The 13,788-nt window shown below is 40.5% G+C and overlaps 1 protein-coding gene across 1 annotated transcript; it reads left to right on the forward strand.

Moving 5' to 3' along the window:
• Positions 1-173: 173 nt before the first annotated feature.
• On the forward strand, positions 174-13,170 carry LOC117440981 (ubiquitin carboxyl-terminal hydrolase 7-like; the record flags this gene model as incomplete). Its single annotated transcript, XM_034077182.1, has 14 exons — positions 174-266; positions 372-439; positions 661-761; positions 1,185-1,241; positions 1,565-1,718; positions 4,103-4,170; positions 5,199-5,307; positions 7,186-7,263; positions 7,366-7,466; positions 8,065-8,164; positions 9,203-9,322; positions 10,189-10,260; positions 10,502-10,589; positions 11,299-13,170. Coding segments are annotated over 14 exons (1,316 nt in total), but the record flags the coding sequence as incomplete, so codon positions are not given.
• Between the last annotated feature and the right edge of the window lie 618 nt (positions 13,171-13,788).

Consider the following 13,788-nt stretch of genomic DNA (forward strand, 5'->3'; position numbering starts at 1 on the left):
TGACGCTCCGTAGAATTGAGTTGCAACTGTTTCTAACCGACTTGAGTAGACGTCTGAACGTCTGAAGTTCTTTTTGCGTGCATAGTTTTCAATTTGAAAAACTCATTAAAGTAACTCTTTGACATGTTTCCCACCTTTTGTTGTAACAATGTCCTTGCCTCTTTTCCTTTTAGATGATGTCATGTTGTTCTTGAAGATGTACGACCCCAAAACCAGAAGCTTAAATTATTGTGGACATATCTACACACCTATATCCTGCAAAATAAGTAAGTGGTCCAAGTCTATTTGAAGCTTAACTCACTGTAGTAATTTAGCTAAAAATGGCTTCAACTTATTTATTAAATCATATTTGTGTGTCTCTTTTCTTCCAGGAGACCTTCTACCAGTCATGTGTGAGAGAGCCGGGTTTCAGCAGGAAACTAGCCTTATCCTCTATGAGGTGATATATTTATTTAGTGGCACATTTCTCCATCTTTCTCTCACTTGGTCGCTCTTGTATTGTAACACCAACTGCCTCACACACTCTGCTGTTCACACTGTCAAATACAGCATCTCTTTTTCTCACTAGACTGTTTTTTGTTTGCGTTTACACATCCAAACCCAAACACCCTTAGGCCGTAGATTTTAACTAAGTTTCCCATGATGCCTTGTGTCTCGCAGGAAGTAAAGCCCAACCTAACAGAGCGGATACAGGACTACGATGTCTCTCTGGACAAGGCCCTGGATGAGCTCATGGACGGGGACATCATCGTCTTCCAGAAGTAAGACTTTATTTGATGTGTGTTTTACATTTGTGGTGTAAAGTGTGAGCTAATTCGATCACAATATATTTTGACAGCTTCACAACTGAGTTATTTTGCTATTTTTAAAACGTTGCAACAGGGTGAACGTGTAGACTTTAAACGTATGGAGTTGTTAACTGCTAGAAGTGCTAACTGACAGCTGCTAGCGTCGGAATGCATGAGGAAGGGTTTGCCGTCATCATGCTTTCTGAGACAAGTAACAATGACTGTAAAAAGAGCTCGCGTTTCATCCCTTTACCCTGAACTTCTATGATTTCATTATAGTACTGTTTGTTATGCTACCAGTGAGATGGAGGAACTATTTCTCTCTGGTATTTGTAATAAAATGCATAGAAAAAACGGAGACGTAGCGGAATCAGAAATCCTTTATTTGTCCCACAGCGGCGACATTTCCAGTGTTCAGCAAAGGGAAAGTGCAGACACAAAGGCAGACATAAAGTAAGTAGACTAACATATTAAATGACGAGGCAATCACATGATAATAAAAAATTACACATCCATGGTTTAAAAAAAAAAAGTAAAATATTTTTCAATAGAAAAGTGTTTATGTTGCTCACGTGTTTTAAATGGAGGAAGTACTTGTTTAGAAATGTTGTCAGGACTGTCGACTCTAGTCTGTTTGTCTTGGTCCTGCTATTGTTTTATACCTTTTTAATTTTCTCTCAGCCTGTCACATTTTTTGACTTTGGTCCAACCCTCTCCTGTAAACCTGGCATGTTCTACATCTCCAATCAATCAATGCTCCTACTTTCATCTTGCAGGGACGACCCAGAGAGCGACAGCAGCGACCTGCCGACGGCCAAGGACTACTTCCGGGATCTCTACCACCGGGTGGACGTCATCTTCTGTGACAAGACCATCCACAACGACCCGGGCTTTGTCGTCACGCTGTCCAACCGCATGAACTACTTTCAGGTAAGAGCTTTATGAGTTAATGTTTGACGTGACGGGGTGAAAAGGTAGTGATTTCACCGTTTGTATCAGCTTAACGTGCTTAATGTTGATTTAAAAAAGACCGAAACAAACACGTGTCATAAGAGTTGATAAATGTTTTTGTTGTTAAAGAATTAAATCCATCGTCGTTCCTCGTTCACTGAAGTAATGGAGTAATACAACCCAATATTTATCTGACGAGTCAAAAGCCCTGTTATTTATTTTTAGTAATTTGCTGCCGTATGAATATGTACAAAGGCTATAGAGGCGAAGTCCCGCTCATCTACTTCCAACCCATGGGACCTTATTTCGGAAAGATTATGTATTGAAGTCAATGGGGAGAGATCCCATTTGAATTGTGCCACGAATTACACATATGTTTGTCAATCTTAAAAAATCTTTCCCACGTCAAAAAAGTCAGTTTGTCGTAAAACTGTTGAAATATAAGACTATGAAAAATACGCAACTAGAAAGACTACAAATCCCGGTCCCGCATCATATGTCAGGGTTCCCACGGTACATGGAAAACATGGAATTCATTTTTTCATTTTCCAGGTATGGAGAAGTCATGGAAACTGAGCAAAAGTGAACACTTACATGGAAATAGAAACAGTTGTCCTGGAAATTGTTATTGGATGAGGTGTAAAATAGTAATAAAATGAAACTATTGAGCACAGAATTAAGATGAGTTTATAAAAACACTTTACATGTGAACAGCTTTTACTGTAGATAGAAATGGATGATCCCATGTTGTAGAGCATGCTCTTGGCATCCTATATGGTATATTGGATGTTGGAATTTGATGCAGGCAACTTGGTGATATGGACTTTAAAAGTATAGTTTCGGATTGGTGGACTTCAGGAATAATAACGTTACTCGCGATCTCAATAGAAGGGTCAAATACATGCGTTTCCCAGCCAACACGGGAGCCTTGACATCTACAATGAAACTTCTTATGCAAGTTTATCCTCAAATGTAAGTAGCTGTGTTTAACTGTGGTAAACTTGGGTTTATCAACGTTAGTTAGTAAGCAGTGCAATCTTGCTAACTAGCTAGCAACTTGAGTTTGTTTTGAATTTGGATTTGTTAATGATGGTTAGCAAGCACATGGAGTGCAATCTTGCTAGCCAACATTCAGTTTGCTAACTAACTAGCTGGTGTTGGCTAGCTTGCATTGCTAGCTAACTACCAATACATTTTCACATTAGGCCGTGACATTACTTCTATACTAGTTGACATGAATAGTATAGTCTTGATACATTTTGTAACATTCATTCTCATATCTACTTTTAGCTTTTTTGTGATTTTTCGTTTTTTTTTTCTTAAAAAAAATTATACTAGTAAATAGGAACATTTGGGGTGAGACATTTTTGAAAAATCATTTATCATGCCTAGACTGATTCTATACATCTATACTGTTAAGCTAAGCTTACTAGTGGGGTTGCTGTACTGAGGAACCACAGGGGAACCAGCCTTATGTTTTCCCTTTTAGGTTCATTAGTAAGACTCATAATCTCAAATGTGTGATGCATTACGGGAGTGAGTGACAATGACACGCGGCAGATTCAAGTCACATTGGAAAGATGACTCTCAATACAAGGACTGGATTGGAGAGGTACCAGGAGGAGATGTCCACAAGGCTTATTGCAAGTTTGCCGCAAGTCATTTGACATCAGCAATATGGGGGTCGCTTCCCTCAAGAGCCAATCAAAAGGACAAACCCACACCAAGTTAGCTGGACAGCTAAATAATGAAAGAAGAATGACAGATTTCTTGACTACAAAAACAGGAGAGGGAAGAAGCGGCCCAACAAGCCAGGATATCGAAAGTGACAGTCAGGTGCCCAGTACCAGCAGTGAACAGCCTACGGAAAAAGGCTCTGGAGCTCAGGGGAAAACATTTTTTTCAAGCCAAGCTGTATTTGAAGCAGAGATTCGCTGGGTCATGAAGATGGTCAGGTCACACTTCACAAGCTTCAGGGGTCTATAGATCATCACTTAATATGGTACCTGGAAAATCAGGAGGTAGTATGGAAACATTTTTCAAGGCAAGCGTGGGAACCCTGTATGTGTAATTCGTGGCACAATTCAAACGGGATCAAAAGATAATCTTTCTCTCTCCATTGACTTCAATACATACTTTTTCAGAAATAAGGTCCCATGGAGTTCCCCCGGAAAGGGAGGGACTTCGCCTCTCTATATACTTCGTGCCCTGAATGCTTTAACCATGCCACGTCTCAGCTTATCTTTAATGGGTTCTTGCTCCCTGTAGTCTGTTGGCGTTTCACTTGTAAGACCCAGGTGAGTTCTGACAGGCTGAGCTGATTTCCACTTGTAATGTTTTTTTTGTTGTTTGTCTTTTGTCAGGTGGCCAAGACAGTAGCACAGAGGCTGAACACAGATCCCATGCTGCTGCAGTTCTTCAAGTCACAGGGGTAGGAGGCTTGTCTCATCCACGTTTTGCAGATTATACTTACTTACTTTTACCTAAGTAACATCATTAATGCAGGATTTAAAACTTGTATATATATTATTTTAGCTTGGTTTAAATATTTTACTCAACTTAAGGGTCCGAATGCTTTTTCCAACATGTCAGATAGGTCTTCCTTGAGCTCTATTTCCTGATTATTTACACTTTTTTTTAAGTCTTAACTTAAAAATGTTCAGGGATTAGAGTTTCATGATATATTCCTTATTTACACCACTAACTATAAAATGTTCTAAATAGATGTTATCAGTAGCAGCAAACATACATAATTGAAAACCCTGATCACTATTGTTGACCTTTTTTAAACACAATACTGTTCAGTCATTCCTACCATTTGTTGATTTGGGGGGAATGAAAATACAGCATGCGTTTATGGAGTTTTTAGTACACTACTTCCCCATTGACCAATCATGCTTATGGCTTAAAATGTGGGCTGATTATCGCTATTTCCAAAGCATTAACTTACTTTAAATGTGGCTCTATGGTTAATAGAAATGTGCTGTTGTAACATGTTCATGCTACATGGGCAGAAATATCCCAATGGATATCATATATTAGACGTTCCTGAAATACTAATATTGGTGCATTATGCGACATAAGTCCATACCACGACACTTATTGTGTGACGTTTGAGTGCTCTTGTATATGCTGTTGTCCTTCTCACAGCTTGTGTGATGTTTGCCTTTGATTTGACTACTTGCAGCTGTCAGTAGAAATGTTGCGTAACCTGTCCCCCCCCCACCTTTCTTTGTTGTTTTCCTCTAACTCCTCCCACTCTGCCTCCCTCCCGCCTCTCTTCTGCCTCTCTGCATCTTCTCTGAATTTTTTCGTCTTCCCCTCCCGTTCACCCACCTCTCCTTGCCTCCCTTCTCTGCTCCTTCATCTCTTCTTTGTTCCTCCCCCTCTCTCTCTCTGCTGTCTTCCCTCTCTCCCCCCTGGGTTGTCTTCCCCCCTGCCTGGTGGTGTGGTGGCCAGGTACAGGGACGGTCCAGGAAATCCTCTCAGACACAACTATGAGGGAACGCTGCGGGACCTGCTGCAGTTCTTCAAACCACGGCAGCCCAAGAAACTCTACTATCAGCAGGTAGGAGTCTGCCCGCTCTCAGGTGTTGTGTTTTAGCATTATTGGTTTGCTTTCCCGTATGTTCTTGGAAGTATCTGTTGGCCCAAGACGGCTGCTGTTGTGCTAAAATGCAGCTTAAATGTTTTAAGCATTTTCTTTACTCTGTCTTTTTACTTTTTAAATCTGTTATTTTTCACACTTGTTCATGTTGCTCATCGTGTTTCATTCAGACCTTGTTCGAAATAGGGTGGTTTTTCCGCATTTTAGTAGTTTATGTAACATGTTTGACCTTTTGTATTGTTGGTCTAGTGATGGTCATTTTTTACAGAAACAATTTGGTTGATATTCATAAATATCTCCCCTCGTGCATTTCCCCCCCCCCTAAAACGATTGAATCTCCTGTCAGAATGTGATGTCATTGATGCTTTATAGTTTTTCTCACTAGTCAAACTGCTTTTCTGCTATTTCTGAAAGTCGTCGAGGCAGTGCATCACACTTGACACTTGATGACAAACCAGTAGATATTCCAACAGGCAGCTGTCCTCTCCTGCCATATGCTGATTTGAATGCGACTTAATTTGTTGTGAAGGGCCTAGCTGTATTAACAAAGCTATGGGAGGTAGAAATACCTGGCCTGTCAGTTATTTATTTTCTTATTAATGCAGTTGTATCCTCGAGTCTCTCTTGCGGTTTTACGTTTTTAGTTAAAGCTGTGCAGATACGCATTACGGATGGGAACGATTATTAGAATATTCGAAATTATTCAGGTATTCGAATAAGAGTTTTTTATTTTTTTGGGAGGGATGCCTAAGTTGATTATGATCAAATTGAATAATTCAATGTATACGACCGTGCCATAGCTAAGTGTGTTGGGTCTAAAGGTGTGTTTTGCTCCGCTCACCGGCCCCTCACAGCGGGCAGAGCTGCAGGTGCTGATCTCTCTCTCTCTCTCGCGTCCGGTTAGACTTCACTCGCGTTTATGTCCAAATCCATCAGATCTATAGTTCTAGCCAATGATATGGCTGCGGCCCCTCCCTACACGCAGATTACGCAGACTCAAACCTCATCTTATGCGGCGCAAATGAGCTCCGCAGCCGTTGCGAGGTTCCGGCGCTAACAGTTCATGAGCGTGCTCCCCCGCCCCCTGTCAACACTCGCGACACATGAGTGGTCAGCCTAAACAACAATAAGCGCTGCTTGGCAACCGTGTGTGGCGGCAAAGTGCATAGACATTTTAACAGGAGAGATTTAGTTTTGCCGGTATTCAACATATTTTACCAGTCATAGTCTGGTAATTATTTACACTCTAAGAAGAGTCCTACACAACAGACATGGCGTCAAGGAGTAATGTGTGGAAATACTTCGACCAGGTTAGTGAGTGCGGTGTAGAGGTCAAACTATGCCAAATTAAACTTATATACATGCTATACCTTGCTATACCCGCAACCTCGGTTCCAGCTGAGAGGGTCTTCTCTACAGCTGGGCTCGATTGTGAATCGCCTCCGCACATGAAAGCTGTAAGCCTATAGCTGTCAAACTGTGATCACCAGTTCAATACATTAGACTTGGTTTCTATACTTATTTGAACATGTATTTATTTATTTCCAAAAGTTATTGTAACTTTTTACCCATTTTTTTTTTTAATAGGATATGTACATTTCGGTTAACTGTTTTTTGGGGGGTCGAATATTCGAATATACATTTGCTTTCAAATTCCCATCCCTAATAGGCATGCATGGGAAATCCTCCTGACGATAGAAAATACTGTATTATGTGCACACGGTTGCACCACACATCTCATTTAGATCTGAATGATGGAAACGCATTTAACCACCGAGTGCTGCTGCCACTCCCTGGATGCAAAACTTCCATCTGATGGTCTGTTTCTTTTGTTCACAGTTAAAGATGAAGATCACAGACTTTGAGAACAGGAGGAGTTTTAAATCCATATGGCTCAACAGCCAGTTCAGAGAGGAGGTGAGAAACACACAACCTAACACTCACACTCCCCGAGAGGAACTACACATTCATCAAATGGTTTGTGTGTCGAGCAAATGATTTGAACTGTGTGTGTTGCAGGAGATCACCCTCTACCCTGACAAGCACGGCTGTGTGCGGGACCTGTTGGAAGAATGTAAAAAGGCAGTGGAGCTCTCTGAAAAGGGCTCTGACAAGCTGAGGTATACACCCTGCTGGAGTGTGTGTGTGTGTGTGTGTGTGTGTGTGTGTGTGTGTGTGTGTGTGTGACGTGTTTAAATGTATTGCTACAGTTTTCATGAATGCAGCCATAATACTTTAGGTCACTGCTTTCAATGAAATGATACTACTGACTGTATTGTGAAGCAGCATCCTGTAGCATAAACCTCCAGAGTCCAAACAAGGATCACTTTCAGCAAAAATTCTACTGTGGTTTCCCAAAAAATGTAAAGTGTAGTGAGAAACGAGATATCAGCTGGTTTTCTCAACACCTCAAAACGACCTTTACTATGTACCGTCACAGTTGAGTGATCACAAAAGAAAACCGTTTGTATTTAAAGATGTAATAAATAGTTTTGAATCATGCCCTGGCAATACCAGTGTTACCCACTCAAAGCTTGGAGACTCATCATTGTTATAAAGGTGTAGTCTTCAAACGCTCTAGGTCTTTTGATATCGGCTTCAAATGATTATTTTTGCAGACCAATGTTTCGGTTACCCCCTGATTCTATGCTCTGAGAAATCTGTTTTCCTTTCAGAAGCTGCAGTAGAGTATTAATCCTCCTCTTCCTCCCCCTGCAGGCTGTTAGAGATAGTAAGCTATAAAATCATCGGAGTTCACCAGGAGGACGAGCTGCTAGAATGTTTATCTCCGGCCGCCAGCCGCACCTTCAGAATAGAGGTATGTGTGTCTGACGCGTTGCCCGCTTTTCAAATTAGTTTTATTTTTTCGTCATTTTCCTCATTCAGTCACTTACCAGGATCTCACTGAAACTGTTTGTCTTGATCCGGGTAGCTGGCAACATTGGCTTGGTTTTACTTTTTCAAAACAATCTTTTTATAAGTTACATTTTTGAACCAATCTGAAGTGCTGAACTCTTCTCGCTTAAAGTTTGATTCACTTGTTTATTTTTAAGGCCTTACTGTTTTTTTAACACCCTTAAAAATGTAGTTTCACGTGGGCCCTTTTCTCATATACCTGCAACTTGGCATAAAATACTAAACATACTAAATGTTACTTCTCTTTTTTCCTTTGGGCAATTTAAAATGTATATTTCATCCTTTTACACTTCTACTTATCCTGGTTTTAGTTGATTCATTTGCTTAAACATTTTAATTGCCACATGTACTCTTAAAGTTGAACAGTTACATTGACATTTCTTATTTGTTTTTCTTGATCCAACATTATTATTATTATTAGTATTAGTTTTGGTTTTTTATAATTAAATTACAATTGTTAAAGTAGTTGAAGTTAGAATAAAGGATTAATAAATATCTGGTTTACCGACCAAACTTGAACCAGTTAAGCCCCATGTACCGGGGGCATGGTACGCAACATCTTGCAATAAACAGCGTCTGAGGGCTTAAGATTTAATAAACTATGAATGTGTCATAATCACTTAACGGGAAGAGACTCAGACAATATTAACCATTTTTAGCTAAACGAAACACAAGGGTAATAACAAAGGCTCTGAATTAGCCCGGAGTGAAAAAATGCTAACGCACTTAGCACAGAACTCTCGGTAAAATAGCCTTCTTACTTATCGGATCTGCACAAAGAAGTGAAGATATAGTCATTTGTTCTAGGCATGTCATGGAAAACAGGCTCGGGGCTTAACTGGTTAACCAGCCGAGGTCAACAAATAAAATATTTAGCCTGCACCACGTTGACTAAATGTTTTCTCTTTTCTCACTCTTCCTTTTGTCTTCCCTCTCTCAGGAGATTCCTTTGGACCAGGTGGAGTTGGACAAAGACAACGAGATGCTCATCCCTGTTGCTCACTTCCACAAGGAGGTCTTCGGCACCTTCGGGATCCCGTTCTTGCTGAAGATCAGACAGGTGTGTGTGTTATTGTGTTGTTGTTTTAACCTTTTGAAAGACAGTTTCTGGTCTATTTAATCCAATCCACTTTATTTATATAGCACAGTTTAAAAACAGAGGGTTTGCCAAAGTGCTTCACAATGAACATAACATTATAATAAAATCTAATATTACACGAATAGATAAAAGGCACACATAAGAAAAGATAAAAAGCACACATAAGAATAAATACAAGGCACATAAAGGCTCTGGACAGACAGTAAAAGCATACAAATAGGTATGAAGTAAGCGAAGGAAAAGAGGTGGGTCTTTAGGCGGGACTTCCAGCTGATCAGCCGACCTCAAAGCCCTTGAGGGGGTGTACACCTGTAAGAGGTCGGAGATGTACTCTGGGTACAAACAATAACATTTTAAAATGGACTCTAAAATGGACAGGAAGCCAGTGGAGGGAAGCCAGAACTGGTGTGATGTGGTCAAACTTGCGGGTTCCTGTAAGCAGCCGCGCCGCAGCGTTTTGTACAAGCTGCAGGCGGGCCAGCGAAGTCTTATTTAGGCCGGCATGAAGTGCCTTACAGTAATCTAAACGAGTTGAAACAAAGGCATGAATTACACACTCAAAGTTTAAAAAGGATAACACCAGTTTGATTTTGGACAGGAGCCTCAAGTGATAAAAACTGGATTTAACCACAGAGTTTATCTAATTTAAAAGCACTGTTGATTTTGACACCCAGATGTGTGACCATGGGTTTTGCATACTGAGGCAGGGAACCCGGGTCAATGGAAGGGACATCACCATTTGGTCCACAATTACCTCCGTTTTGCTCTCATTTATATTTAACACGACTCATTACTCAGTTACTAACCCTTTGCTCTTCTCCCTGCAGGGTGAGTCTTTCCGGGAGGTGATGAGGAGGATCCAGACCATGCTGGACCTTCAGGAGAAAGAATTTGAGAAGGTACGACTCCACGCTCCGTTGGCACAACCGCTGAAAAAATACAATTTTCTTTTTACTGTGAATACTTGTCACAAATGTCACTGTGCTGTCATTGTAACGGTTCTAGTACTATGAAAAGGACGTTTCCATATGTTACACAAAGATGTTCAACATGCAGTGTGGCAGAATGTACTCTGCGTTTCCTGCAGGTAAAAGAAGTCGGGCTGTGAAGTAACGTGCATTTCTGTGCTTTCTTTCTCAGTTCAAGTTTGCGATAGTGATGATGGGCCGGCATCAGTACATCACTGAAGACGAGTACGAGGTCAACCTGAAGGACTTTGAACAGCCAGGTATTTACTGCTTTTGATGTAAACACAACCGTTGCTGCTGTGGTTACTTCACTTACAGCGTGTTTCCCAAACCGAAGACTCCTCCTGATCCCTGCAAAGAAAGAATACATATATTTACTTAATTAACGTGAACTCATTGAATTTCACCTCGGTGAAGGAGTCTTCACTGCGTTTTGCTCGTCATTCACTGCCACTCTTGTGTTTCTGTTTTCTCCCATGCCGTACGCTGTGAACACACGTGCACGGTTAACTTTGACAGTTTAGCGTCTCAAATCTCACACTGCTGCCGTGCCTTCACAGCAAGCACCGATCTCTGCTGTTAGCTAGCTAGCAATGTCATCGTTCGCACTGACGAAGCTTAGTTTTTACTGTAACCACACAGCGATGTAAGCTTTATTGGAACTAAGCTGTAAATGTTAAAGGTCCAGTGTGTAGGATTTAGCTGAAAACTAGCCGGCATTGACTCTGATGTGTTTGGGTTGTCCATTTTGGGCTACTAAAGACGCATAAAAGCACAACACGGCATAGATTAAGGCCAATGTTAAACGGAAACACAGCAATGCTAACTAAGGAGATAATGCACATGTGAAGAACATTTTTGAATACCAGTTTTGCCACTAAACATTAAGGTCGTGTACAAATATTTTTCAGTATCACAGCGATTACATCTTGAAATGGGAGACTCAACGTGCACTCACCTCTCTTCCAGGTAACATGTCTCACCCGCGTCCCTGGCTCGGGTTGGATCATTTCAACAAAGCTCCAAAGAGAGGTCGCTACACCTACCTGGAGAAAGCAATCAAGATCCACAACTAAAAAATAAAAGCAGCCCGCCCTTCCTCTATGTCCTCCTCCTCCTCCTGCTCCGCCTTCCTCCCTACCTACTTTAACACACCATAACCACAGACTGTAACCAACCGTGTTTGTTTGTGTGAGACTGTGTGCGTGCGTATGTGTGTGTTCATCACTTAACACCCTGCCTGGACACCTCTACAGCTCTACACCGGCACTATGTCTTCAGCGATTTCGGATCTTGCTGCAACTGACGGGTTATCCTTCAACCACAAAATAAACTGCACCAACCACCTCCTGACAGTTGATTTTGTTGTTTATTTGATTTGATTTTTTTTTTCGTCTCCCTCCATGTTCGAGGCTGCTCGATTGTTGTTGTTTTCCCCCTGGCTTTCTAAACCTGTGACTGCCGTTTGTTTTTCCTTTTGCTCCAGAAGTGGGAGGAATGAAATTTGATTTTAATATAAAATAAGCAGAGAGGAAGTGGGACACAGTATAAAAAATATATATATATATACACAAATATATATATATGAACTTCTAGACTTAGTTTTTGTTCTCCCACCTCACTCACCAGCTTCTTTTGTCCCTTCACATTATTTTGGGGGGTTGTTTTTAAATAAAGTTGTTTGAAGAGGCGGAGAGTTTGATGGAAGGATGTGGGCGAGGACTAACTGACAGAAAAGAGGGGGAAAGGGCATGATGGTCATTTATTTTCCGATGGCGTCCATCCCGAGGCTAACTAGTTGCGCTGATGTGGTTCTTTATATTTTCTGCTCCCATCCCTTTTTAGTGCAACTAAGCAAGTATTTCCAAGTTTACACGCAAGTCTTTCTCACTTAGTTTTTGGTTGTTGGAGGAAGAATTCTTTTTCTTTTGTCTCTTTCTTGCAGATCTTGTATAATAAAATTAAAATCCACAGCATCTGTTTAAAAATAAATGGGGTAAAAAAAAGAGGAGGAAATTTGTCTGTATTTCATCTTGCACGTTGGCACTTAATGTCAGAGGTTTCTCAGGACTTCAAATGTGTGTTTTGGTTTTTCCGTTGCAATGCTACTTTTTAAAGGAACACACACATGCACGGACATTAACCCCCTTGACTTTCTCTTCCTTTTGTTTCTTCTGGGGGTTTTCTTGTCTTTCTCATTCATCCTCCTCTAAACACACACAAGCTTTGTCATCTTCTCTCTTGGTTGACTGTCGCCTCCAGGTGGTTGGTAGCGGTAACTGCGCTGTGCTTGCTAGGGAGCTGCAGACACAACAGGTTTGAGGATTGTTTAGAGACAAAACCAGCATTGTAAGAAAAAAAAAAAAAAAAAACTTTAAGCCCTATGAATTAATTTCTCTTGTTTCTTTTAAAGCACAGATGGAATGCTCCCCTAATAGCGCATAGCTGGCGCTGTAAAGACAACATTTAAGAATTGTATATTTAAAAATATTAACGTGTAAAATTAAAGAGAAGCACGCGTGATTTTGTTGTTGGGTACAGAAGGAGCCAGGTGTTCATATTTCTTGTGTGTAGGGTTTTCTCTTTTTTTTTGCGTTCCTGATGTACCATTGACGATTTTCTTCTGTTACATTTGGATTTATTTTTTCTTTTCAAAACTAACTGCATTGGATTGTCTTGTTAAAAAGTGCAGTACAAAGATGACTTGCAGAATCATACCTTAATTTGATCTTTTCCAGTTTAAAATCCTCAGTGTAGCAGCAGTGTACGACAACTATTCCTGTATATTGCCTTTTTGCTGGAAAATGTATGTTGAATAAAATTTTCTATAAAAACAAAAAACACCACTCTGCTGCTTTTCCACACCAGTGTTTGACCTGAAACACTGTAGACACTAATTAGAAGAACACAGACTAAAAACAGCAATATACAGACGAATCAGATGACTAAACATGATCTTAAAATATATTTTTGAATTTTTTTGTAATACTTTCTGCTGACACTAGTTGGGGCTGTGCCTCATGACCAGTCGCCACTGTATATATAAATATGGAACCTTGGCTCTGCTTTTTTCCATTGAGCAATAATTAGGACAGAGCTCAGCGTGCTGCCCCAAATCCCAAAACAAAATTATTCAATTTAAACGAGACTACAGTTCTGCAGCTTGGCTTTGAGCTAGCTTAATGCAGGGGGAAAGATAGCGCGCTAACAAGCTAATGTTTAGCAGTTGTAATTGCTTTCTATTGTGCTGTGTTAACACTAAGAATCCATATTAATTTCCCCCCTTAATGTGGTATTCATAATTTAGTACGTTTTCAAAAAGGGTTTCTTTCTTAATTTAAATAATGTGAAAGCTAGCCCACAGCTAGGAGTTCTGAGGTGTTCCCACAAATGGTGGGGGCCAGGAAAGTACATTATTTTGGTCCATAATAAATTGATATATTCCAATTTTGTCATTTA

The sequence above is a fragment of the Pseudochaenichthys georgianus genome, unplaced genomic scaffold (genome assembly GCF_902827115.2).
Source record: "Pseudochaenichthys georgianus unplaced genomic scaffold, fPseGeo1.2 scaffold_1364_arrow_ctg1, whole genome shotgun sequence".
Classification (NCBI taxonomy): Eukaryota; Metazoa; Chordata; class Actinopteri; order Perciformes; family Channichthyidae; genus Pseudochaenichthys; species Pseudochaenichthys georgianus.